The 27,004-nt window shown below is 37.3% G+C and overlaps 3 protein-coding genes across 5 annotated transcripts; all 3 read right to left on the bottom strand.

The window, feature by feature from the left end:
- Positions 1–2,246: 2,246 nt before the first annotated feature.
- On the bottom strand, positions 2,247–11,379 carry LOC132144153 (NLR family CARD domain-containing protein 3-like). Of its 2 annotated transcripts, none has more exons than XM_059554914.1 (7): positions 11,273–11,379; positions 10,880–11,002; positions 7,065–8,939; positions 6,772–6,945; positions 6,248–6,421; positions 5,892–5,938; positions 2,247–2,812 (listed from the first exon to the last, which is right to left on the bottom strand). In XM_059554914.1, exons 1-7 carry the CDS (start codon positions 11,362–11,364, stop codon positions 2,271–2,273), a joined length of 3,027 nt encoding a protein of 1,008 aa, XP_059410897.1. In that variant the 5' UTR covers positions 11,365–11,379; the 3' UTR covers positions 2,247–2,270. The 2 variants fall into 2 exon arrangements, with proteins under 2 accessions (XP_059410897.1, XP_059410898.1); XM_059554915.1 differs by having other exon boundaries at positions 7,065–8,936.
- A 5,315-nt stretch (positions 11,380–16,694) lies between these two features.
- LOC132144284 (stonustoxin subunit beta-like) lies at positions 16,695–17,784 on the bottom strand (the record flags this gene model as incomplete). Its single annotated transcript, XM_059555064.1, has 2 exons — positions 16,695–17,334; positions 17,676–17,784. Coding segments are annotated over 2 exons (630 nt in total), but the record flags the coding sequence as incomplete, so codon positions are not given.
- Positions 17,785–20,415: 2,631 nt separating this feature from the next.
- On the bottom strand, positions 20,416–26,657 carry LOC132144156 (protein NLRC3-like). 2 transcript variants are annotated; one of them, XM_059554916.1, is made up of 5 exons: positions 26,384–26,656; positions 26,134–26,256; positions 21,344–23,164; positions 20,980–21,153; positions 20,416–20,869 (listed from the first exon to the last, which is right to left on the bottom strand). In XM_059554916.1, the coding sequence occupies exons 1-5, from the start codon at positions 26,449–26,451 to the stop codon at positions 20,683–20,685; spliced, it is 2,373 nt and encodes a 790-aa protein (XP_059410899.1). In that variant the 5' UTR covers positions 26,452–26,656; the 3' UTR covers positions 20,416–20,682. The 2 variants fall into 2 exon arrangements, with proteins under 2 accessions (XP_059410899.1, XP_059410900.1); XM_059554917.1 differs by lacking the exons at positions 20,416–20,869; positions 20,980–21,153 and having other exon boundaries at positions 21,340–23,164; positions 26,384–26,657.
- Between the last annotated feature and the right edge of the window lie 347 nt (positions 26,658–27,004).

The raw sequence follows: 27,004 nt of genomic DNA, 5'->3' as shown, positions 1-27,004 counted from the left end.
TGCATCAACTGGGGTCCAAAAAAACATTGTAATTTTGAATTCATACCTCATATCTCTTTCCAACTAATTTAATTGTGATGTTGGAGTAACCACACATTTGTGCATGAAAAATATTGTTGAATCTGATTTTATTTCACTTTAAGGTAAGGGAGCATATGCTGGGTATGCCATCTATACCTACAGAGCAGTGGTATAAAGTCCAGGGGTCAGAAAGTAAATGTCCTGCCATATGGTTATTCCACCCATTAACTCAGAAACTGATTTCACCAGAGGAGGAACCACGTCATTCCATTTAATTAGTCACTTAATTATCTCATTAACTGTAACTCTTTGAGGACTTGGGATTTGACTCGGCTGTTATTAAATCAAACTTACAAACAGACTCCAGACTCATTGTCCTTTTATCCTCCACATGCTCTTCGCTCTGTAGCCACCCATATTGTGGAAACCATGTGGTTGGGTATACAGTGATTCTCTAGGAGTGGCTTTTGGTTGTGCTATACCCTTCATCATAGAGTTTTTCTCTTTTGGCATTACAAGCCAATAGCCAGGCTTCCCACAACAGTGACAAGCTTCAGGCAGCATTTAACATTAATTCAGTCTCCTAATACATGCTATAGAATACAGAAATATGTGCTCATTACCTGAGTATAAGGGGTTTGAGCCTTCAGGACTGGTTATGAAGGAGGGAGGTAGCAAGGCAGTACATGTAGCTTTCATCAGCGTGGCCAGATCTACTGGTTTGATTAGAAAATCTCATCCAGTGTGGATAAGTGGTATTATTAACTATCACAGGAGCACGTGATTGCAGTTCCAGCTGCAAGGGCATCGCTCAGTTCAGCCACTTCAGTTTTATTTTAGATTTTCCCCAGTGTTGCCATGACAACCCACATGTCAAATGATTCATGGAGGTTCATTAGTCTTAATTTGGTGCATTAATTTGTTGGGATGTTCTAGTTCATCACATATCAATACTGAACACATTCTCATCACATCTAATGAAAAAACAGTCCCTCTCAAGAATAGATATGCCATTGTTTTTCCCCCTTTGTCCATGCAGCTAAATTATCAACATATGTTTGCACATTGTATGTTTTCAAAGGGAAACAATGCATAGAAAGAACACAGCAATACTGAGATGTTGCACCTTCATAGACCAAACTGCAGCGATCTCTATGTGTTCTCTTCCACCTCCTCAAATCCCCCAGCGTTAACCCCATAAGTGCAAAAGAAATGTAAAATAGTTAATTACAACCATATACAGTTACACTGCAGCACTACAGTACTATAGTTAATAATATCTCAAATATAATTATTTTAAATCACTAGTTAATTGAAATAATATCAGAAAGACAACACTGCGACACAGTTTGCTATCATACAGTAGAATGCAATAACAGAAACTTGCTTCCAAATGAGATTTTAGCAGAACCTCTGAATCTCTCAGATGCAGGAGGCCATTCCCATCCTTGAGGGCTTTATCTTCTGCATCTTGCAACAAATTTATTAAATTCCTCCATAGTTGTAGTTTAATCATAGCCATATACAGCAGGATGAAACTGCCTGTGGCCCGCTGAAGCAATGATGGCATCTACAGTAGCAACAAATAATCTCCACTGACTCTAACACAAGAGATGATGCTGATGCAGTAGAGTACAGGTCGAAGCCCTCAAACTTTTCAGAAAAGAAGTGACAAAAATCAAACAGCAAAACGATTAAAAAGTTTAAAAATTTTAATTGTTATAAATAAATAAACAGCTTTCCACATATTTGACACTTCATTAACATTTTCTCTCCTGTCAAACAAAAAGTGTGAGTCTGTGATACAATTGTGAATCTTCACAGTTTCACAGTTTTTCTTTTAGTTGCACTTATGGAAGTTTTCCTTGATGAACTTAATGCACTGAACACAACTTTTTATTCTCACAGTTTTTAGTCAAACACAGCCAAGAAATTCCTACAACTTCAAACTCACAGTACTCTATATTTTAATTGATGACCTTGTGACCTTGTAACTCATAATTTGTCATTTTTGTCTGTACCTCTCATAACTGCAACTTTATATTGCAATCTGACTTCATCTCACAACCCAACTTCATACATTACAATGTGACTACAGCTTACAATTGCAGCTTCATGTCTTGCAATTGTGACTACTGATGTCATAATTGTGAGAGAGAAAGTTGCCAATGCAAGATATACAATTGCAAATACTTTTAATTGTTTTTCTCTGATGTGGAAATGGCTCTTCTGTATGTGTCTGTGGTTCTTCACAAGGAGTTGTCAATCTGACACAATGACACTGAAGATTCAGGATAAACCCCAAATCCAGCATAGAGGGGTTCAGTGAATGTGGTGTTGAATGTGTATATGTGTGTGAGTGTGTGTGTGTCAGAGACACTGTAGAAGGACAGAGAGCCGGCAAACTCATCTACATACACTCCTACTCTATTAGAGCGGACTGAAGGACCAAATACATCAGTGCTGTTATTATTGTACCAGACAGTATAAGTCGTATCAGAACAATTTATACTCCAGGACTTTTCATTGAATCCAAATGAACAGTGAATCCCACCTTTCCTGCCGATTCCTTTATATGTAATCGCTACATTACCTGAGCCGCTCCATTTAACCTCCCAGTAACAGCGCCCAGTCAGTCTCTCTTTACACATAACCTGCTCCCTATCATCAAATCTGTCTGGATGATCAGGATACGGCCGATGATCTTTCACATATGTTGCTTTTTTGTAGTCTTCAGACAGGACGAGTTGAGTGTGTGCTGTGATTGGATCCAGTGTGAGATCACAGGCATCTGAACACAAGAAGATATATTACATAATCTATGACATCATTAAATATGCACACACTCAAAAAAATGATTCAAGGCCTTCTTAGGTATGACACATTTAAATTGTGTTCACTTTATTTAAATATAGCTAATTGGGAATAATACATATATATATTTATTAAGTCTAACGTAAAATGTATAAATAGTGTTATCTATGAGATTTATTTTCATTTGGTTAACTCAAACTAATTTGGCTTCGGAGCGCGTCATATGCACATGTGCAAGACAAGCTCAGAGAAGAAAATGCTCAGAGAGCGTGTGTGTGTCTGCCATTTTCTCGTCTGCCGCAGCAAGGACTGCTATGTCGTATTCGTTATTGGTAAGTATTTCACCATAAAATCCATGCCCATGGTAAATCAGAGCAAGTAGACAGGGCTTAGCCTACAGCAGAACTAGGAGTGGAACGGTATATGTATTTGTATTGAACCGAAACGATACGGGCGTAACTTTTCGGTGCATGAATATACACGGAGAATACACGGTATAAAAATGTATAAAACCCGCGTGCAAATGAATTAATGTAATGCGGAAATACTGTTAGATATGCGTGTTCTTAGGGACACCTAATCTGTAACCCCGCCTTAGTTCTGAAGCTTCATATAATGAATCTGCGATGTCAAGATTGCAATGCTGGAATATGTTGTGTGTGTGTGTGTGTGTGTGTGTGAGAGAGAGAGATAGAGTTATTGTACAGCTTTCTGCATTTGGCTTATTTCAGTCTCGATTTTCCTCCTGCTTAACACTAACATAAACATCAAGAGAGAGTGCATCCTGAAAGGTCTGATGATCTACCTGACTGAAGATACAGACTCTTTCTTCAAGGAGTATGTGGTAAGGGATTTTTCTTTATATAACAATTCTGTTAATACTTTTATGTTTTATAATATATGATTGATTATTACTAAATGCAAAATTTTCATTTTCATTTAATAATAAAACAATATGTATTAGTGGAATAATAAGATTTTGTTTCATTATGTTCACTGCTGTGTGTGTGCACTTTGGATGGGTTAAAAAAACAGAGCACGAATTCTGAGTATGGGTCACCATACTTGGCTGTATGTCACATCACTTTCGTCACTATTGAAAAGCTTATTATTGATATTCTAGGAATGTTGTCTTTGCCAAATCAAACAGTCGAAGAAGTTCAGGAAGATGTTGAGTTTCAGACTGAAAAGTAGCAATGCAATTTGCTGATTACTTTTAAAATATAAAGGGTCAAATTCACTTAACCAAAGTGTTTTGTGTTTTGTCCAGGCCACTGAGGATGCAGAAAATTAAATCCCAAACACAGTCATGGGGATTTACAAAATCCAAAGAGGAGATTGTACAGAAGACATCGGAGTTGTGATCAAGGGCATTAAGGTTTTGAGCAACCTAGACTGCATGATCCTAGCATTCATCAATCTGTCTCATTTATGCTCTTGATCTTAGTTTTCCTGAAAACCTCAAGTACACCTTCGAGTTTATCCAGAAAAACCTAATGAACTTTAAGTGCAAAGATCCAGCAACTCAAAATCAAGCTGTTTGCATGAGATGTGCAATAATGTGGATTATTTGAAAATACATGCACGTGCGCACACACAAAAAAAGTACATTTCCTTTTTATACATTCTTACATGCTTTTTCTTACACACTTTTTGTGTATTTCTAGTTAGTCATTTATGTCTTTTTAGGGATAGTTCACCCAAAAATGAAAATTGTCATCATTTACAGATCCTGGGGTTGTTCCAAACATGTATAAATGTCTTTATTCTGTTTAACACAAAGGAAGATATATGTTAAAGAATATGGGAAACTGAACTGTTCTGGGCCACCATTGATTTCCATAGTGTTGTTTTTTCTTCCTTCTATGGAAGTCAGTGGTGGTCCAGAACTGTTCAGTTTCCCATATTCTTTAACATATATCTTCCTTTGTGTTCAACAGAATAAAGAAATTTATACAGGTTTGGAACAACCTGAGGATGAGTAAATGATGACAAAATTTAAATTTATCCCTTTTAAAGTTCACCCAGATATTAAAATTATGTCATTAATGACTCACCCTCATGTCGTTCCAAACCCGTAAGACCTCCGTTTATCTTTGGAACAAAGTTTAAGATATTTTAGATTTAGTCCAAGAGCTCTCAGTCCCTCCATTGAAGCTGTGTGCACGGTCTACTGTCCATGTCCAGAAAGGGAAGAAAAACATCATCAAAGTAATCCATGTGACATCAGAGGGCTAGTTAGATTATTTTGAAGCATCGAAAAATACATTTTGGTCCAAAAGATGCAAAAACTACGACTTTATTCAGCATTGTCTTCTCTTCCAGGTCGGTTGTGAGCGCGTCGTATGTATTTTCGATGCTTCAACAAATTCTAACTGACCCTCTGATGTCACATGGACTACTTTGATGATGTTTTTCTTACCTTTCTGGACATGGACAGTAGACCGTACACACAGCTTCAATGGAGGGACTGAGAGCTCTTAGACTAAATCTAAAATATCTTAAACTTTGTTCCAAAGATAAACGGAGGTTTTACTGGTTTGAAACAACATGAGGGTGTTTTTGACTTTAGAATTCCATAAACTGTCCATGTGCTACAAAGGCTGGAGAAAAAAAGGCTTTAAAATGTGTACTTGCATTTTTCTAAGTACTTTTCACATTAACACATCTTAATAAAAATCTCAATCAAGATTTGTCTCTTGTCTTTATGGGGTGCAAAAGAAGGATTTCCTTATTGATTTTTCAATTAAATGTTTTAAGTTTAAGAAGCATTAATCTAATTTTATAAATGAATCCATTTCATCTTAACTATTTGGTCAAAATTAAGTTTGACCAACTTGATTACATTTCATTGCATTAATTAGTTTTTTATGAGTTGGGTCTACACATATTTATTGGATGGAAATCCTGCCCTCAATTAAATTGAGTTTGTCCAATGAGTTATTTTTTTGAGTGCAGATGTGTGTGTGTGTGTGTGTGTGTGTGTGTGTGAGAGAGAGAGAGAGAGAGAGAGAGAGAGAGAGAGAGAGAGAGAGAGAGAGAGAGAGAGGACTTACATTTTCTCAGTCCTGGTTTGATTCTGAAATGTCCCTCATGGTCAAAACTGAACAGAGACAAAAACATACACACAAACAAAAAATATATGGTACAGTATGATGTAAGACTGATGTACATGTATGTATGCTTGTTTTCTAGAATCTCACTACACAAAGTTTCATGCCATCTGTTGTGCTCTTTTCAAAGCAACACTCAAACTAAACAACACAACGCTAATGAGGTGCACAAACTAAAAGGCCTTTGGTCAAGAGGCAAAAAAACTAACAAAAAAAAAAACCTGTTAAACTGGTGTGTGGTTTCTGTGTTACCTAAGACCACTCTAAGTTGACCCAAATCACATAACTGCCTGACATACTTGAGTATCTCCAGTTTATATTTTGGATCCTCCAGTTTGTGTTTGAGCAACTGGACTCCTGATGGTCCTGGGTGATTGTAGCTCAGATCCAGCTCTCTCAGATGTGAGGGGTTAGAACTCAGAGCTGAAGACAAATAACCACAGCCTTCCTCTGTCACCATACAGCCCGACAACCTACAGACACACAAAACAGTCTGATAAAAAAGGGAAACTCATATCCATCTGCTAAGGTCTCTAAATCTACAAAAATACCCTGATTACAACAATGTTTGAACATGTATGTTTTAATGAGAAAATCTAGTCCACCATATTTTTTGCCTTTTGGTTTTTGAAGTTAACAGCACAAAGTGGAACTGATGGAACCACATCAACCAGTGTTAAAATTATATATATATATATATATATATATATATATATATATATATATATATATATATATATATATATATATATATATATATATATATATATATATATATATATATAAAACACAATTAGTGCTAAAACATCTTTTTTTTCCACACCTGAGTATCTCCAGCTGACAGTTTGTACCCTTGAGTCCATCAGATAGCAGCTTCACTCCTGAGTCCTTCAGGTCATTGTTACTCAGATCCAGCTCTCTCAGGACACAGTTTGAGGATTTTAAAGATGAAGCTACAATTTCACAATCCTGAGCAGTAGGATTACAGCCTGCAAGACTAAAATAGATTAAAACAAATGAAAATTAAATTATTAACCTCACTCTACAACTGGTATTTCAATAATATTAGCTTCATTCCTCTAAAAGACATTTAACTAAATGTGATTAAACACTCACAGAGCTTTTCTGCAGTTGACCACAGCTGGTATCAGTCTTCTTCTCCCTTCATCTGATGTGTTGTATTTCATGAGGTCCAGCTCATCCAGCGGCTCCTCTGACATCTGAAGGATGTAGGCGATTGTTGAGCAGTGAGCAGGAGAGAGTTTCTTCTCTGAGTGTTTGTCTGATTTCACAAACTCCTGAATCTCTCTGGACAGAGTCTGATCTTTCACTTCCAGCAGACAGAGGACCAGATTGATGGATCTTTCAGTGGAGAGTCCATGTCCATCCTTGATCTTCTCTTTAATGTACTGTGTGGTTCTCCTGATGCTCTCTGAGCTGTTCTCTGTGTGTGTCAGTAGATCCTGTAAGAGTCTCTGATTGGATTCCAGTGAGACACCCAGCAGGAACCGCAGGAACAGATCCATATGGCCATTCTCACTCTCAATGGCTTTGTCTACTGCATCTCTATGCAGATTGTGCATTATATCACAAAACTGCAATGCATCAATATGCGTCATTACATAATGGTAAAACACATAGAAAGCAGCGAGAAACTCCTGAACGCTCAGATGAATGAAGCTGTAGACTTTCCTCTGATGAATCACAGATTCCTCCTTAAAGATCTCAGTGCAAATCCCAAAATACACTGAAGCAACAGTGATGTCTATGCCGCTCTCAATCAGGTCCTCCTCATAGAACATCACATTACCCTTCATCAGCTGTTTGAAAGCCACTTCAGCAAATTTCACAATCACTTCTCTGTTGGACTGCAGGAGTTTCTCTGGATCTCTCTCTTCATACTTCTGGTTCCTCATGTTGATCTGAGTAAGCAGGAAGTGGATGTACATTTCAGTCAGAGTTTGAGGGATTTCTGCTCTCAGATCTTCTTCGAGGAGCTTCTGAAGCACAGTGGATGAGATCCAGCAGAAGATGGGGATGTGGCACATGATGTGGATGCTTCTTGCTCTTCTGATGTGTGAGATGATTCTGCTGGCTTGATGCTGGTCACTGATTCTCTTCCTGAAATATGCCTCCTTCTGAGGCTCAGTGAATCCCTGAATTTCTGTCAGACGGTGGATGTATTTGGAGGGGATCTGATTGGCTGCTGCTGGTCTGGAGGTGATCCAGATGAGAGCAGAGGGAAGCAGCTCTCCTTTCACGAGCTGTGACATCAACACAGCCACTGATGAAGTCTCAGTCACATCACAAACTTTCTGAGCGTCTGAAAACATCAGTGTGATTTTGCTTTCATCCAGACCATCAAAGATGAACACAACTTTACACTCCTCATAAATCTGTGAGTCCAGATCTTGAAGTTCAGGATGAAAGTCCAGCAGAAGTCTGTGAAGACTGTACTGATAATCTCGGATCAAGTTCAGCTCTCGAAATGGAAGCACAAACATGAAATCTACATCCTGATTGGCTTTTCCCTCGGCCCAGTCCAGAATGAACTTCTGCACAGAGACAGTTTTTCCGATTCCAGCGATGCCTTTAGTAAGAACAGTCTTGATCTGCTCTTTCTCCTCACATCCTGCTTCAGCTGAGGCTTTAAAGATGTCATTGCAGTAGATTGGAGTGTCTCGTAAGTATTTAGTTCTGGCTGTTTTCTCTATCTGTAAAACCTCATGTTCTTCATTCACTCCTTCTCTCTCTCCCTCTATGATGTAGAGCTGTGTGTAGATCCTGTTCAGGAGGCTTTCATTCTCCTGTAGTTTCATTCCCTCAAATAATCTCTCATACTTGTTCTTCATTCTGGTTTTGTGCTGGTCTTTGACTCTCTGCAGGTCTCCAGTATCAAGTGTGTGTTTCTGTAGGACTGCTACAATGTTGTCCAGTGCAATGTGAGTCTGATAGTGAGATGTAGACAATGGCCCACATATTCCCCTCCTGCTAAGAAAATTCAAAATAAAAGTACATGTATTTTTGAAGTTTTGCCCCTTTTCACTGCATACTTTAAAATGTATTTAGTTTTATTGTCAAAGTCCTGTCCTGACAGCCTTCTCTGTTTTGTCTTTGTTAAATGTTTCTATGTTTGTCATGGCTTTGTCTTATGCTGCGTTTCCACCGAAATTACCCGGAACAGTTGTACCAGGAACTTTTTTCCCCAGGACCTATTTTCCCTCCAGACCTGTTGCTTTCTGTGTTTCCACCTCAGTCTAAAGTACCAGGAAGATTAGGCAAATAGACTGGTGACGTAGGTCTGCGCGCATTTCTTAATACAAAGTACACTGATTTTGGACTTCCTCGGTAGTTCGGACTTTGCGAATTCGACTCGGGGGTGTGATGTCCGCGACGATGCAAATCCGGTAATTCTGCAAACAGCAGCGTACTTGATAACATCAGGCAGCTCGCTTTGGCTACTGCAATTTTCCTCTCAGTATATTTACAATAAAACAAAATAGGATATCAAATACCACTGCCTCCTTTCGTTTTCATTTAAACATAAAATAGCAGCAGAAATGTACTGAGTCAAGGGAAATTTGTATATATGCAGCCATTACAATGAAAAGAAATATTATATCAACTGCCTCTTTTTCTTTTTTTTTTAACATATAGATAAATTGAATACAGATCAAAGATTACCTGTTAGATTCACCCAAAATGAATTATATTTTATGTTTAACCACTAAAGAGACATCAGAGCCAGCAGCACAAATCAGAAGGTCTAGCCGAGGTGAGGCTGCCTCTCGGCGGATAGATGATCACTGAGCTCCCGCTGATCGCGTCGAGCTGACCGTCTCCGAAATCGGCAAAACACATTTTTAAATAGGCGCTGTCTTTATAAATAAACCACATATTTGAGTTTTAAACAACTACATTCTCGCATGAAATACTTTTAAAATTACATTTCATGACACAATAACAGTAATATTTTGAAAATGATCCGAATAAATGGTGGTTGAACTCAACCAATGCTGCATGAACTCAACCAATCAGCATGTTTAGCGGCCAAGTCCCGCCTCCGAAAGTCTCTGAACTTTGAAAAAGTACCACCTCGCCAGCAGGGACTTTCTGAGGGGCATTTTTTTACCCGGATCTTTATTTAGTTTCTGGTTCCTGCGGTGGAAACACACTGAGTACCAGGCCAAAGTCCCTAGTTCCTGGGTAAAGTTCCAGCGGTGGAAATGCGGCTTTAGTTTTTGCTGACCATGTACTCTTCCTATCCTGCCCCATTGTTTAGTCCTTATCTAGTTCGTTTTTCACAAATTGTGTCCATCTGGCATTCACGAGCTTTCCTCCTTATTTATTGTGCTCTCTTCCCTCATGTCCTTGCTGGTTGGTTGTTTTGTGCTTCATTTAGTTAAACTACCTGCTCTAGTTGCACTTTAATCTTTGGCACAGTTTATTGTATATCTTTATCAAAGTTTAATCCCCTGTTCCTCATTTGACTGGTAACATTTCAAGCCTTCTACTTCAAGTTTTCATTTTTGTATTTTCTTTAGCTTTTTCCTGCTAGACAGCTATAGTGTCTGTATACAGCAATAACAGATATCTGCTTCTGCTCCTTGCACTGTTTTCTCAACCACTATCTGCCTGGTGCTGCCACTTCTTCTGCAGTTCTCCAACTTATTGTAAGCCGGGGCTGGTTGCAGTGGTCATTCTCAGCTGTACTGTCACTGTTACATGTCCTGTGTCATTCCCTGTTGTTGGATTGTTCCATGCCTTGCCTACCCACTTGTGCCCTGTCTGCAGTGTTAATAAAACCCTGTCAATCTCTATTATGTGTCCGGGTCCTTTCTCATAGAGCCTGACAATTATTTCATTGAGGAGCTGTAATTATTAATCTAAAATGCACTTCAGTACAATAACAAGTGAATTATTATACTAACGGAGTGACAGAGGTCACTGGTCCAGCACTGAATACAAGGGGTGGCTCCATTGATTTAGTACTCTTCACAGACACACCACTGGGATCCGAAGACTTTGAACTGCATCTCTTTCTTTTTCTGGTACTGACAAAATACAAACAAAACAACATTTTTTACATACGTTTGAATTAAAGAACTTTCACATCTAAGACTTTTGTTTATCTTTGAAGTAAAAATGTAAATACTTTTTAATTAAACCTAAGTGATTTTCATCCCTCCACTGAAAGTCCATATCACTTAAACTTTAATGCTATCTAAGCACTGATCACTCTACAACTGGAAGCTACTGGAATGCACTCTAAATCACTGTGTAATACAGATGTCTGCCAAATACAAAAGTGACAATTGTGTTACCTGGGGTCAGAGGTCATGGTTTCATCACTGAATTCAGAGGGTTCATTCCTCATGTGTTGATAGTGGCTTGATCCAGCAGATGGATAACTCATTTTCAGTCAATGTCCTCCTACTCTCATTTATCAAAAAAGTGTTTATTTCAGACCTTTTATGTGAAAACACAGAGATAAAAAGACAACCATAGTACTGTACAGTACAGTATACACTATAAAACCCGACAAGTTAACTTAACTCAAACCGTTTGAGTAAACCGATTGCCTTGACTGTAATACCCGACAAGTAAACTTAACTCAAACGGTTTGAGTAAACAGATATCCTTAAGTTATGTTAACTCAAACCATTTGAGGAAACCGATTGCCTTAAACCGTTTAAGTTGAAAAAAACTAACAGTTATGAGTACTCTGAACTTAATTCAGTTGAGTTCACTGAAAGAAGATATACATTGCAATTAAGTAATTAAGTGATTAATTGAGTGATAATTGAGTTTAGTGATGAACACCTGCTGTTAACAAACAGAATCACTGAAGAAAAGAGAGAAAGGAAATACAGCTGACTTCAGACACAGCCTCACTCAAACCTGACAAGTTATGTTAACTCAAACCGTTTGAGGAAACCGATTGCCTTAAAACATTTAAGTTGAAAAAACTAACAGTTATGAGTACTCTGAACTTAATTCAGTTGAGTTCACTGAAAGAAGATGTACATTGCAATTAAGATTAACTAAGTGCTGATTGTTAATTAGTGATGAACAGCTGCTGTTAACAAACAGAATCACTGAAGAAAAGAGAAACACAAGAACTACTACAACTGACTTCAGACACAGCCTTAGATGAAATCAACTGAAATAAAATACATGAAATCTCTCAAGATCTGATTAAACAACCCCACAAACAGCATCACCAGCTCCACTTATTAATAACCAGACTGACTTTATTACTGTCAGACGTCTACAGAAGATCTTATTGAGAATGAACTAAGGTTTAGATGTTGATTTATTGTTTCATTTGAAGTAACCATGTTAGAGATCAGTGTTTGCTTTAGTTGGGCTCTTAACCCTTTACTTCTGTCTTTGTGTTTTCTCTGGCTGTTATAACCGTGTGTTTCTAAAACACATTTGTTGTAACTCAAAAGCCCAGAAGAAATGTCATCAGTTGTTAACCTGTACCTAGGTGTAGGTTGTTATACTTTATATTGGTGATGATAATTATTCATTATTACTTACAATTATTGAGCCGTACAGAGTCTAATCTTTGTAGAAGTGGTTCTAGTAAAAAATGACACTAAGAGCCAGTGGTTCTGTGATAATCAGTTAATATAAAAATGACTTTCTAAACATTTTGTACACATACATTTTTCTTCTATGCCAGTAGTTGGTCAAACACAGACATTAATAATCAGAATATGAACCTCTACAATGGTGACAAAAAAAAAAAACATGCTGCAATGCATGCTGGGTACTATTGAAGTACAGAACTCATCCATGGCTCCCAGCATGCTCTGCAGCATTTTTTTTTTTTTTATGGTCACCATTGTTGAGGTTCATATGCTGATTATTGATGTCTGTGTGTGACTAATTGACACCATAGAAGTCCAAACTGTTTGGAAAGTCTTTGTATTATCTGATTATCACAAAACCACTGGCTCTTAGCATCCATTTACTATAATCAATCAAATTACACAACACCTATTTCATCGGAGATTAGACTCAGTACAGTTCAATAATTGATGGTTATCATCACCAATATGAAGTATTACAACATACACCAAGGTACAGGTTGGCACCTGATGGCATTTCTTCTGGGCTTTTAAATTATAACAAATGTGTTTTAGAAACACACGGTTATAACAGCCAGAGAAAACACAAAGACAGAAGTAAAGGGTTAAGAGCCCAACTAAAGCAAACACTGATCTCTAACATGGTTACTTCAAATGAAACAATAAATCAACATCTAAACCTTAGTTCATTCTCAATAAGATCTTCTGTAGACCTCTGACAGAAATAAAGTCAGTCTGGTTATTAATAAGTGGAGCTGGTGATGCTGTTTGTGGGGTTGTTTAATCAGATCTTGAGAGATTTCATGTATTTTATTTCAGTTGATTTCATCTAAGGCTGTGTCTGAAGTCAGTTGTAGTAGTTCTTGTGTTTCTCTTTTTTTAAGTGATTCTGTTTGTTAACAGCAGCTGTTCATCACTAATTCACAATCAGCACTTAGTTAATCACTTAATTACTTGAATGCAAAGTTTCAAAACTTACATGGTTTAAATCAAGGCAATCTGTTTACTCAAACGGTTTGAGTTAAGTTAACTTGTCGGGTTTTACAGTGTACTCTCATTTATCAAAAAGTGTTTATTTCAGACCTTTTATGTGCAAACACAGAGATAAAAAGACAACCCTAGTACTGTACAGTACAGTATAGATACAATAAATTACTTTTTAATTTCAAACATCAATGTAATAATTTTATTACATTGACATCTTTGATATATTCAGGTACATTCATGTAGTCTATTTATTTCTCGCTCTTTATTCAGCTTGTAAAATTACGTTACAGTAGGGGCTGGAAATCTGTACACAATAAATCATTCCGGTAGTTTTACAACAGTTTTAGCATGTTAGCATTAGTGGATATACTAGCACTTTAATGTTGCACTAATTTGTATGTGGTTTAAATGAAGCATTAATTCAGCTGTTATTTTGAGCTTAATGACAACATGATGATGTCTCATTTTCTAGTGACTGCGCAACAGAATCAACAGTCAGTGCTGTTTTTGAATTTTGTTTCTAATTACTGTAGGCAATAACGTGTCCTGGCAGAGAAATTCAAAATAAAAATGTATGTCAAACTTTTAGACCTTTGTTAACTGTGTTGATCTACACATATCAATTGTAAACATTATACGACAGTGTTATAATCGCATGCTATATAAAATTAAAACAAAGATCAGAGTAAAAACACTTTTATTGTGGATATTTCTGCCATTTTGCTCGGATATAGCTGACGAAACTTAATAAGGAAGACCAAAACCTCATTTTTGTATGAATACATTGGTTACACGAAAAATACGTTTTGAACTTACCACGAACGTTTTAAACGAGTAGTGACATTTTAAAGCCTTGAAATGCCGTCGTTTGTTTTTTTATTTTTTTCACTTTCGTTTTCTAGCTATCCTTTATGAACTCCTCCCACATATTACACACAACAGCGATATACTCCCTCTAGTGGAGCAGAGCCTCATGTCATTCTTAACGAGTCTCCACAGTTGTGACTGAACACACACAATATTTATAGAAATATTTTATAGATATATAGAATATCAGGTTTAATAATAATTAAAGAAAAAACGCTGTATTGCTGAGAAGGCATCTCCAATCTAATACATATTGTATTTTGAATTTCCAAGCTTAGTTTTGATTGTGTGTTTTGAAGTAAATGAGTAAAAAATGTTTTGAGAACATCTGGTTTTGTTTTTATTTAACAGGATCGTTGTGTTGTGAATTAGAGTAATATGCCTAATATTCATGCATTTTTTATTGTTTTCAATAACCACAGGAACAGTTTAAATTGCCATTATGCTGTTCAGCTTTAAGGATACATTGCCTACAATGCTTTGCTAGACTAAGAGTGTGTAATGATCCTTCCCCAGCTCCACTCTAATAAATCCTAACAAAGGGGAAAAAAATCACCTCCCTACAGAAAGATATGGATGTCTCTTTGCACAAGTCGTAAAATGCATGCTCTCACACACACACACACACACACACACACACACACACACACACACACACACACACACACACACACACACACACACTAACTCTCTTATTTCAAACATAGTGTTGTATAATACTTTTAAATCCATATACTGCAACTTGGGTAAATAGATTTTTCACACTATATTTTAATGTCTAAATCTTGCTATTAACAAGCCATTAACTACGACTTTTGTCTCAATAAGCTCCTAATATGATGCTTATTAACTGTAAGTAAGGTAGTTGTTCAGTTTATATATTAGGTAGCATTAGGGAAGTAAATGGTCATGTAGAACAAATGCTTTATAATTACTAATAAACAGGCAATATATTAGTAATAATACTAATAAGCAACTAATTTTTTTTTTCAAATATACTCTTTTTATAATAATATGCAAAAATATTATGATATGTATAAATAACTACAATACTAAATTATTGTAAGCAAACAGTAATTTAAAAAAATAAAACAAATTCAGCAATTTTTATAAGGATACAAATGTTGAACAGCTGCTGAAAAAAAGAAAAATTGTGATGCATTATCAGTTTTATATTGCCATATCATGCTTAATAATAATAATAACAGAGAAAACAACCTTTCTTACATAATGATGATAATGGATGATTTTATTCACGTCAATCACACATTGTGTAGGTAACTGGTTTACTCTCTCCTAGTTATCAATCAACATGTTCATTATAAAATAATTAAAATAAAAAAAAGAAAGAAAAACAAAAAAATGTCAGTTAAATTAAAGTTTTGACATACATCACAAAATTGAAACTACAAAACATGAGATTAATGATTATGAACAAGGTTAATTATTAAAGGGGATCTAAAGACAATCATAAAACACAAGCTGCATATACAAAATATCTTCATAATCTCTAGATATTAAAAGTCAAATATCCATAAGAAACCATTTTACATGTGGAGAATGATGTTTGAGGTTGCGGTGGTCATATTCAGGACGGGTTGCGAATTGTGCAGACCGACTAGACCAGATGTGTTTTTATGAATACAGTCCATTTCGACGTGTTTATATCCAACCAAACAATATTCGTAGATACTCTCTACTCCTGTATTGCTCTGCGCTTGCACAGGCTCATGCAGCTGCGGAGACTCTGATCAGAGGTGCCAGCCCCCGCCGCTGCATCCGTGTCTTGCAGTTTGGATACGCTATTAGTTAATGTCGCATTGATTTTTTTACAAAAAAATTTAAGTTTAATTACAGAGACAGACATAGTACGATTTGATTCGCTATCTCGCTTGCAATATCATTTGTGTGTTGTCAGAAAAAAAGTCCGGATTTTATTGCAAATAGTGGCAATATCTCCACCTCAGTATTGTAGTACATTATAAAACAGTATGCAATAATAACTTATTGAGTGTAATTTTTTTTTTTAATTCAAAATATTACCTTATTGGGACAATAATGCACTCCTACACTTACCCTAACCCTATGTTCAACTTTTTGATTATTTCCTTCATTTTCATTAAAAATAAATGCATTTCTGATGTAATTTGAAAAGGGAGAAAAGTTCGCCGTTAGACAGATTTTTTTGTGAGTGAAGGACACGTAGAAAACGGGGGCACACTGGGAGGCCAATCAGGTTTTCAGGGGGGTCTAAGTGCCCCCATGGCCCCTCCCGTCTACACCACTAACTGAAAGCATCACAACTTTCTAATATTTTTAAGTTATGCAAGAAAAAGAGGAAAAATATACATTTCTGACTGCTTGAAAATATAGACCATTTGTTTGTGACAGCTCAGTTGTTTCCACAGCAGATTATTTAAACTGACACAGAGACAATGAGGATTTAAACACTCTGAACCCAGCGTAGAGGGGTTCAGTGAATGTGGTGTTGAATGTGTGTAAGTGTGTGTGTGTGTCAGAGACGCTGAAGTATGACAGAGTGCCGGCCGACTCATCCACATACACTCCTACTCTAGTAGAGTATGAAGGGGCTGGTATATCAGTTTTCTTATTATCATGCCAGGCAGAATATCTGTCTTCAGTGCAGTACAGACTCCAGGATTTGTCATTGTACCCAAACCAAGATTCACTTCCTCCTTTCCTGTTGATTCCTTTATATGTCACTGCTATATAAGCCCATCCGCTCCATTCAACCTCCCAGTAACAGCGTCCAGTCAAACTCAGTCGACTCAGAACCTGCTCATGCTGCTCAAATCTCTCTGGATGATCAGGATATGGCTGGTGATCTTGGACGTGTTTTGCCTTTCTGTTCCCTTCAGACAGGACGAGTTGAGTGTGTGCTGTGTTTGGATCCAGTGTGAGATCACAGGCATCTGAACACAAGAAGAGACATCACAAGTACATTAAGGAGAGTCTCGAGCTCTGAGTTCTGACATATATGACTGATAAAATGACAAATTTGATAATACAGGTATTTCAATGTGTATGAGGACACTCTCTGTAAACAAAATGGGTTAAAACATATGAAACAGCATTTATTTAAAAATCAAAAAATGCAGAACATTTTGTATGAGGGGTAGGCGGAGGGTAAGGGGATAGAAAATACAGTTTGTACGGTATAAAAACCATTACACTAATGGAGAGTCCCTATAAGCCACATATACAAGAATGTGTGTGTGTGTGTGTGTGTGTGTAAGAGAGAAAAAAGACCTACATTTTTTCAGTCCCGGTGTGATTCTCAAAAGGTTTCCATGGTCTAAACTAAACAGAGACAAATATAAGCCACTGATGAATAATGTGTGATGATTTGAAGTTTGCAAGAATGCGCACAAATATCAGTGAGCATTTTAAATTCAATGAATACAGTTTTTTAACAAAGGATTCAAAGAGAGAAAACAGGATTCAAATTCAGGTTTCTGCAAAATAAAAAAAATAAAAAATAAAGTAAAGGTCAAGCAAAATGACAGATTTCATGAAGAAACAGAAAAAAAACATATTAGATCCAGAACTGTGGCAATATCTTCAAGATGCTGGAACAGACTACATTAAAAGAGTTTTCGCTTTGATATTTAAGCTTTGTTTGTCGACTGCATGAAAATAAATGTCCTCCCTGTTGCAATATTCTCAGCAACTCATCTCATAAAACAGCGTTTACTTTGTAAATTGTAATATCCAAACATAGCTCATTACAAAATAAAGATTTACTTGTTAACACATTGAAGGTTAGTGAACAAACTGTCAATTTAGAAAGTGATCCGGTGTTTCTGTACTGAATTGAGCTTGTTAAAGCCTCTCCTCAATTGAAGCCAAAAAAGCTGACCTGTTCTCACTCCCACGACAATAATGATAACAAAGCCCATGTCCCAAAATAATGCTATTGTGACAAATTATGCTGAAATTGCTAATGCATCAATGCAATGAAAGTTAGAACCGTATTTAAACAAGTTTGAAGTTAGTGTTTAAAAGGAAAAAGAAAGTTTGATTACTAGAAATGCAGAAAGTTTTGCAACAAAAGACAAAATCATTTGTGTAAAATGCACGTTACATAGATCTTGCAGCCTCGGGTGAAGTCATTATGTACATTAAATTTGTGCCAAATCGCTGTCAATGTAATTTAATGGAAAACAATGTAAATGACAATATGTGCAATTTGAACGGCCTCTAAAGTCATAGTTTGGTGCTGCTTTTGCTGTGGTACCAGTTTACGTATATGTGACCAATTACGGAAAGTAGGGACACAGGTCGGTTCTGGGGCATTTTGAGTTATTCACAGATTCTGACAAAGTGTAGTCTCCAAGCTTTCCAACGATGTGTAACAAATGGAAATCTGATCATATTTGGAGAATTTGTGGCCATTTGAAGTAGGCACTCAAAAAAGCTCAAAGGCAGAAAATGGCCTCTAAAGATTGTGTAGTTCTCACCTGTTCTCACTGCTGGGAGTGACAATAGGGCTAATTTACAACTGATTTAGATAAGCTCCCCACTGTAAAGCTGAATGGTTGCAAAGCAACGACAGACACATGGGGAAAAATCGTAGCGCATACTATTAATAATAAAGGATAATGTGCATTGTAAATGTCAGTAATTTATCTTTTTTGACTTTTATAAAAATTATGTAGAGGTACCAGTCAATTCAGTCAATGGGGGAAGTCGTGGCCTAACGGTTAGAGTGTTGGACTTGCAATCCAAGGGTTGTGAGTTCGAGTCTCGGGCTGGCAGGAATTGTAGGTGGGGGGAGTGACTGTACAGTGCTCTATCCACCTTCAATACCACGACTTAGGTGCCCTTGAGCAAGACACCGAACCCCCAACTGCTCCACGGGTGCCGCAGCATAAATGGCTGCCCACTGCTCTGGGTGTGTGTTCACGGTGTGTGTGTGTTCACTGCTGTGTGTGCACTTTGGATGGGTTAAGCGCAGAGCACGAATTCTGAATATGGGTCACCATACTTGGCTGAATGTCACGTCACTTTCACTTTTCAAGCAATTGAAGCATTATTCAAATTAATAGAAGATGCTCACATTACCATCTAAAAGTCCATCATAGTAATGGGGGTTTTTGGGGGTTAACGATTACAATTCCTGAGCTAGCTACTAATAATAGGTAGGTAGGTATGGGTGTTCTTCTTATGTTCTTAGAATGAAAACAAAACGACAAACTTTGATGTTTATGGAAACTCACCCCACAAGAAACAGAAAAGTATTCTTGCAGATATCGTTGCTTCCAATGAAATAAGTCGTTCAGGCACACTTTCTCTTTGTCGGGGTCTTCTTTGTGGATATGACCATCTCCAAAGTTTGCACTGTGTGTCTGTTTGCCTCTAAATGTCCTATAATTCGCATGTCCTGCCACTCTTTTTCCGCAGCTAAAGAATCCAGCCATATGTTGTAAATAATGTCTGGAGAAAGCCATGTAATCGTCGCTCAGATCGTCTTCAGAATCAGTGAGCGCTTGTTCATAAGCATCCGGCTTGTCGAAGAAGTACTTCAAAACATTTTCGGTGTAACGGACATGGTTCAGCTCGTCTGCGATAATCTTTGCGGCATCTCTCTTCATTAAATTTTGATATCAGCTAGAGCCGGCCAGAGCGCTGCATAATAAGCAGCCACGCTTCCCTTTGAGGGCGGGGGCAATAACAAAAGAAACAAAAGCCGGCTTATACAGTATGGAAATACAGACAGACAATGACACTCCCCTACTGCGTGCTCTAGTCTCTCTGAAAAACAAGCCAATTTCAACCTCAAAATATGCCCTTTTAAATATACCAATACTGCTATCTCAAACACGAAGAGGCTTCTTCGTGATCTCAACTAACAGATTCTGCAAAAAAACGAAAATCACAAATTTTGAAAAAACAAAAAACGCTTCTTTCTCATTTTGCTTGAAAGTTGTGCTGCCGACTTGTGTCACTGGTTTCCATGACGGGTCACATATTCACTGAAAACATTATTAGAATTTAACAATGCAGGACTTCTGGTCCAATGTGTAGGCCTCTTTACCCTACGTTTTGCCAATTCTGGAGGCTATACCTAAAGGAAAGGATCTGATAATGATGGCATGAAAAGAGACAGCACATGATTTATTAATAACTGGCCAAATTGGGTAGTGAGTTGACGGTGTTAACTGCCATGGTTCATTTCACCCGCATTTGGCAGGTTAGTGGACATTAATTTCAAACATTGAATTTGATCGATATTAGTCATCTTGAGTAAAACCCCATCTCTACCCCACATACTTGAGCCTCTGCAGTTTATAGTGTGGATCCTCCAGTCTGTGTTTCAGCAGCTGGGCTCCTGATGGTCCTGGGTGATTGTAGCTCAGATCCAGCTCTCTCAGATGTGAGGGGTTTGAACTCAGAACTAAAGACAGATAATCACAGCCTTCCTCTGTCACCATACAGCCTGACAACCTACAGACACACATCAATAGGAAACAGGGGATGGCTTTAATGCTAGTATGGAACCTTAATCTGTAAATATCATGACTCCTCATATTAATGATTCATTATGAGACTCGAACCTCAGTATCTGCAGCTGACAGTTTGTACTCTTCAGTGCCTCTGAGAGCAGCTTCACTCCTGAGTCCTGCAGGTCATTGTTACTCAGATCCAGCTCTCTCAGGACACAGTTTGAGGATAGCAGAGCTGATGATACAATTTCACAATCCTGAGCAGTCACGTTAAAGCCAGAAATACTGAAAGACACAAAAATAATGTCTTGAACTCATTCTGTAATTGCTATTTAAATAATATCAGTGTCTTTTACTAGAAAGTATAAAAAGAACAGAATAAACTCAAGGTGTACAGCATCAATTAGTATAACAACAGAAACTATAATTCCATTGAGGAAAGTCTATTTACTGTAAGACATAGTTAAACACTCACAGAGCTTTTCTGCAGTTGATCACAGCTGGTATCAGTCTTCTTCTCCCTTCATCTGATGTGTTGTATTTCATGAGGTCCAGCTCATCCAGCGGCTCCTCTGACATCTGAAGGATGTAGGCGATTGTTGAGCAGTGAGCAGGAGAGAGTTTCTTCTCTGAGTGTTTGTCTGATTTCACAAACTCCTGAATGTCTCTGGACAGAGTCTGATCTTTCACTTCCAGCAGACAGAGGAAAAGATTGATGGATCTTTCAGTGGAGAGTCCATGTCCATCTTTGATCTTCTCTTTAATGTACTGTGTGGTTCTCCTGATGCTCTCTGAGCTGTTCTCTGTGTGTGTCAGTAGATCCTGTAAGAGTCTCTGATTGGTCTCGAGTGAGACGCCCAGCAGGAACCGCAGGAACAGATCCAGATGGCCATTCTCACTCTCAAGGGCTTTATCTACTGCACATTTAAGCAAATTTTGTAATGAAGCAAAATTCCTCAATCCTTCCATAGTTGTACTCACATGAAAGTAAAACACATAGAAAGCAGCAAGAAACTCCTGAACGCTCAGATGAATGAAGCTGTAGACTTTCCTCTGATGAATCACCGATTCCTCCTTAAAGATCTCAGTGCAAATCCCAGAATACACTGAGGCGTCAGTGACGTCTATCCCGCTCTCAATCAGGTCCTCCTCATAGAACATCACATTGCCCTTCATCAGCTGTTTGAAAGACACTTCAGCAAGTTTCACAATCACTTCTCTGTTGGACTGCAGGAGTTTCTCTGGATCTCTCTCTTCATACTTCTGCTTCCTTATGTTGATCTGAATCAGCAGGAAGTGGATGTACATTTCAGTAAGAGTTTGAGGGATTTCTGCTCTCAGATCTTCTTCGAGGACCTTTTGAAGCACAGTGGATGAGATCCAGCAGAAGACGGGGATGTGGCACATGATGTGGAGGCTTCTTGCTCTTCTGATGTGTGAGATGATTCTGCTGGCTTGATGCTCATCACTGATTCTCTTCCTGAAATATTCCTCCTTCTGAGGCTCAGTGAATCCCTGAATTTCTGTCAGACGGTGGATGTATTTGGAGGGGATCTGATTGGTTGCTGCTGGTCTGGAGGTGATCCAGATGAGAGCAGAGGGAAGCAGCTCTCCTTTCATGAGCTTTGACATCAACACAGCCACTGATGAAGTCTCAGTCACATCACAAACTTTCTGAGCATCTGAAAACATCAGTGTGATTCTGCTTTCATCCAGACCATCAAAGATGAACACAACTTTACACTCCTCATAAATCTGTGAGTCCAGATCTTGAAGTTCAGGATGAAAGTCCAGCAGAAGTCTGTGAAGACTGTACTGATGATCTCGGATCAAGTTCAGCTCTCGAAATGGAAGCACAAACATGAAATCTACATCCTGATTGGCTTTTCCCTTGGCCCAGTCCAGAATGAACTTCTGCACAGAGACAGTTTTTCCGATTCCAGCGATGCCTTTAGTAAGAACAGTCTTGATCTGCTCTTTCTCCTCACATCCTGCTTCAGCTGAGGCTTTAAAGATGTCATTGCAGTAAATTGGAGTGTCTCGTAAGTATTTAGTTCTGGCAGTTTTCTCCATCTGTAAAATCTCATGTTCTTCATTCACTCCTTCTCTCTCTCCCTCTATGATGTAGAGCTGTGTGTAGATCCTGTTCAGGAGGCTTTCATTCTCTTGGAGTTTGGTTCCCTCAAATAATCTCTCATACATGTTCTTCATTCTGGTTTTGTGCTGGTCTTTGACTCTCTGCAGGTCTACAGTCTCCAGTGTGTGTTTCTGTAGGAGTGTTTCAGTTCTTTCATGCCTGTCGTAAGATTCCGAAAAATAAAAAGAGCAACAAAAAGTCAATTATTGTCATTACAAGTCACTGGAGTAATTGGAGTCACTGGAGACCACAATACATGTATTAAACAATATCTATAATTTTAATAAGTGGAGCAGTTAGGGGGAGTAATTCAGGAACTACACTGTTAAAAATTGCTGTAAAAAATGGCCAAATTTCAACAGTAACATTCTGTTTTTCATTAAAACAGTGCATTCTGGGTAATATTCATCATTTTCGAGAAGGTAGCCTGCTGCTATATATCGTAAATGAACAACGTTCAAAGTCTACACTCAGCGGCTGTGTTTTAAATCACACCCTACACCCATTCACTATTCCCTTCATGAGTTTACTAATATAGTCCACCTGACAGAGAGAATGAACACTAATGAGTGGATTCAGACACTGATGAACAGCTGCTGTTAACGAGCAGAATCACTGAAGAAAAAAGAAACAAGACACACACAAGAACTACAACTGACTTCAGCCACAGCCTTAGATGAAATCAACTGAAGATTTAAACGATCAACAAACAGCTTTACCAGCTTCACTCATTACTAACCAGACTGACTTTATTTCTATCAGATCAGAGATCAAAATATCTCACTGAGAGTTACCGAGATTTAGATGATAATGTTAGTTTCGTTTAGCGTCACCATTGTGGAGATCAGTGTTTGCTTTAGTTGGGCTCCTGACCCTTGACTTTTGTACTTTAAATGTTGTTTCATTGCTGTATTTGTATCTTTATGGTTCATCAGTTACAGCAATATCAAATTTGATGGTCAAGTGATTATGGCTCTTTCTGTCAGGCATGATCTACTAGACTGACTTTAAGTGTTGCTATAGTAATCAAATATTAATTTGGTGTTGAAATATGTGAGTGAATTACACAATTTTTTTGTTTCTTCAATTTTATGAGAATGAACCGTAATGTGATAACCCAAACATATGGATTTAACGACAGTATTAGTTTTAAATATTTTGAGCAGCAGTGTCCCCAACACTCAAAGAGAGACATCAACAATCAGCACATGAATCTCAACAATGGTGACAATCAAAAGGTTTATGATGCAATGCATGCTGGGTACCAGCACAGGATAAAACTCATCCATGACTCCCAGCATGCATTGCGGCATGAATAAATTATGGCGAAGAATTGTTCACTTATTTTCTTGAATTCTTATGTGCTTATAATTTTGCTTTTGTATTAAGTTTTAGTAGCATGTTTTGTGATGTTCAGATCTGTTTATTTATTTTGTGGATTGTCACCATTCTTGTGATTCATACGCTGATAATTCATGTTTCTGTCTAAATTTCAGCAAAGGTTTTTTAATGAGTGAAATTTTCTTAACAGTCTTTCATAACTTATGGCTCAGCAGTGTTTCTTATCTTACCGTAGTATAAATATTCAATAAGAGAAGGGACAGGGGATTGGATCAAAAATAATTGTTTGTTCTTGTCAATCTATAAACAACAATACCAGATTTTTTTCTTCCGTTGACTTTTTTTTTTCTTTTTCGCTATAACAAGTTCCAAAGATGCATTGTTACAGCATGTAAAAAAGTCACGTTCAAGAGCCCAACTAAAGTTAACACTGATCTCCATCATGGTAGTGAAAAAAAAAACACCTAAACCTATTTAACTCTCAAAGTTAATATAAGTTAATATAAATAAGATCTTCTGTAGAAATCTGACAGAAATAAAGTCAGTCTGGTTAGTAATGTGAATCTGGTGAAGCTCTTTTAGGAGTTGTTTAATCAGATCTTGAGAGATTTGATGAATTCTTTAATTTCAGTTGATTTCATCTAAGGCAGTGGCTCAAGTCAGTTGTAGTCCTTGTGTTTCTCTTTCCTTCAGTGATTCTGTTTATTAATAGCAGGTGTTCATCACTCATGCTCAATCATCAATTAGTCACAGAATTATCTCATTAACTTCACTGATTCAGTGTTACTCTAACACTCTGTAGTGTGCACACATTATAAGTGTTCATTTAAAACTGAGGATTTTGTTGTGGGGTTTAAAGGGTTAAAGATTTCAGATGAAGAAAAAACAGCATGAAACATAATTTAATAGTAATAAACTGTAATTAATTTACAGGAAACAAACTGTAGAAAAACAGTTATTTACTGGCACCCCTGCTGCAAGTAAATAACTGTTTTTCTACAGTTTGTTGCCGTAAATTAATGGTTGCCAGCAAAAAACTGTTTTTCTACAGTTTGTTGCCGTTAAGTCAAGGAAAAAACAGTAATATACTGTCAAATGTAAAGGTCAGATTTACCAAATTAAAAAAAAAAAAAAAATTAACTAAAATATTTGTGAACATCCATAGAAAAAAATGTATGCAAAGTCATACACTGATAAAGAGATTAAATACTGAACTCGACTGTATTAATGTGTGTTTGCACAAGAGAGATCTGTTAGTTTAATGTAGTTTTGTTGTTCACCATTGTGCTGGAGAGTAGAGCCTGTGCTTCAGTCAATGATGAGACACAAACACTGATCTTCTGCTGCTTTATATAAAGACAGTAAATGTGGAGTCGCTGCTACAGTGTTGATCTTTGTGTTAAGTATTTCAGCACATATCTGTGCTATAGCTGACAATGAACTGCAGTGGTTTGAGTGAAAGTTATGTATGTAGTAACTTTACTACTACACATTAAGTGTTTGCAGTTTTATATTAAGAAATATTCCTTCTCAGTGGACTCAAATGAAATAAGTTCATAGTGCTAACATCATAGGAATGCTAGCTTTTAAACTCGAACTGTTTGAAGTAGTGGGAGTGAAGTTAATTTCCATGATATAATTCACGGTAAAATACTGTAAAAAAAATAAGAGTGGTAAATGAATGGTTGAAAGCAGTAAATTAACAGTACTTTACTGGCAACCCTGCTGCCAGTAAATTACTGTTATTTAACGGCACAATTTTTTACAGTGTACATCTTTATACTAACCAAGTATAAAAGGTCACTGTTTCAGCACTGAATATAGGGGGTTGCATCAAGGACCTGTAACTCTTCACAGATACACCACTGGGTTCTGGAGACACTGATCTCTGTCTCTTCCTCCTGCTGATACTAACAAAAGACAAACAAAATAACATTTTGGACATAGTTATTACACATACTTTCCACTGTCGCCTTATGGCTCGCTAGGTTAGCGACGCTTGATATTTGACAAATGCATATGTGGCAAGTAACTTACCTGGGGTCAGAGGTCACTGTTCCACCACTGAATACAGGGGGTTGCATCAGGGATCTGCTGCTCTTCATAGACACACTACTGGGTTTTATAGACTCTGGTCTCTGTTTTGTCCCACTGGTGACAATGACAAAAGTTTAATTAATTGACAAAAAAAATACATTTTAGATCTATCTGCTGTTTATCAATCCCCATGTCTCAAGTACTGGCAGTAACTGGCTCTTGTCCATAATCTGAATGAAACATTGATTTATGTTACAAAAAAGAGATTGATCCTAATTACATAAGTGATGTAAAACAAGTTTTGTTCAGAGGAATACAGACTAGTACTGACTATAAAACAATACTGAGGTGTATTCCTCAAAACAATGTCTTCGGACTGTTACACATATGCATCATTTGATACATGAATACATAAAACATAAATAAATGACTATTTGAGAAGTGTTTGAAGACTGGGCAAGACTAGGTAAGACTATATTTGAAACAAAATCTTATGCCTAGTCAAAGGTAGGTGTAAAGTGAGAAGTCGCGATTTATTTGAACATTACTAGTTTTTTTGGATACATGTCCATGAATTAATTCATACTGCAGATGTGAACTGTAATGTTTATACTCTTTTCA

This window comes from Carassius carassius, chromosome 7 (genome assembly GCF_963082965.1).
Source record: "Carassius carassius chromosome 7, fCarCar2.1, whole genome shotgun sequence".
Lineage (NCBI taxonomy): Eukaryota > Metazoa > Chordata > Actinopteri > Cypriniformes > Cyprinidae > Carassius > Carassius carassius.
This window is presented reverse-complemented; position numbering and strand designations above follow the sequence as displayed.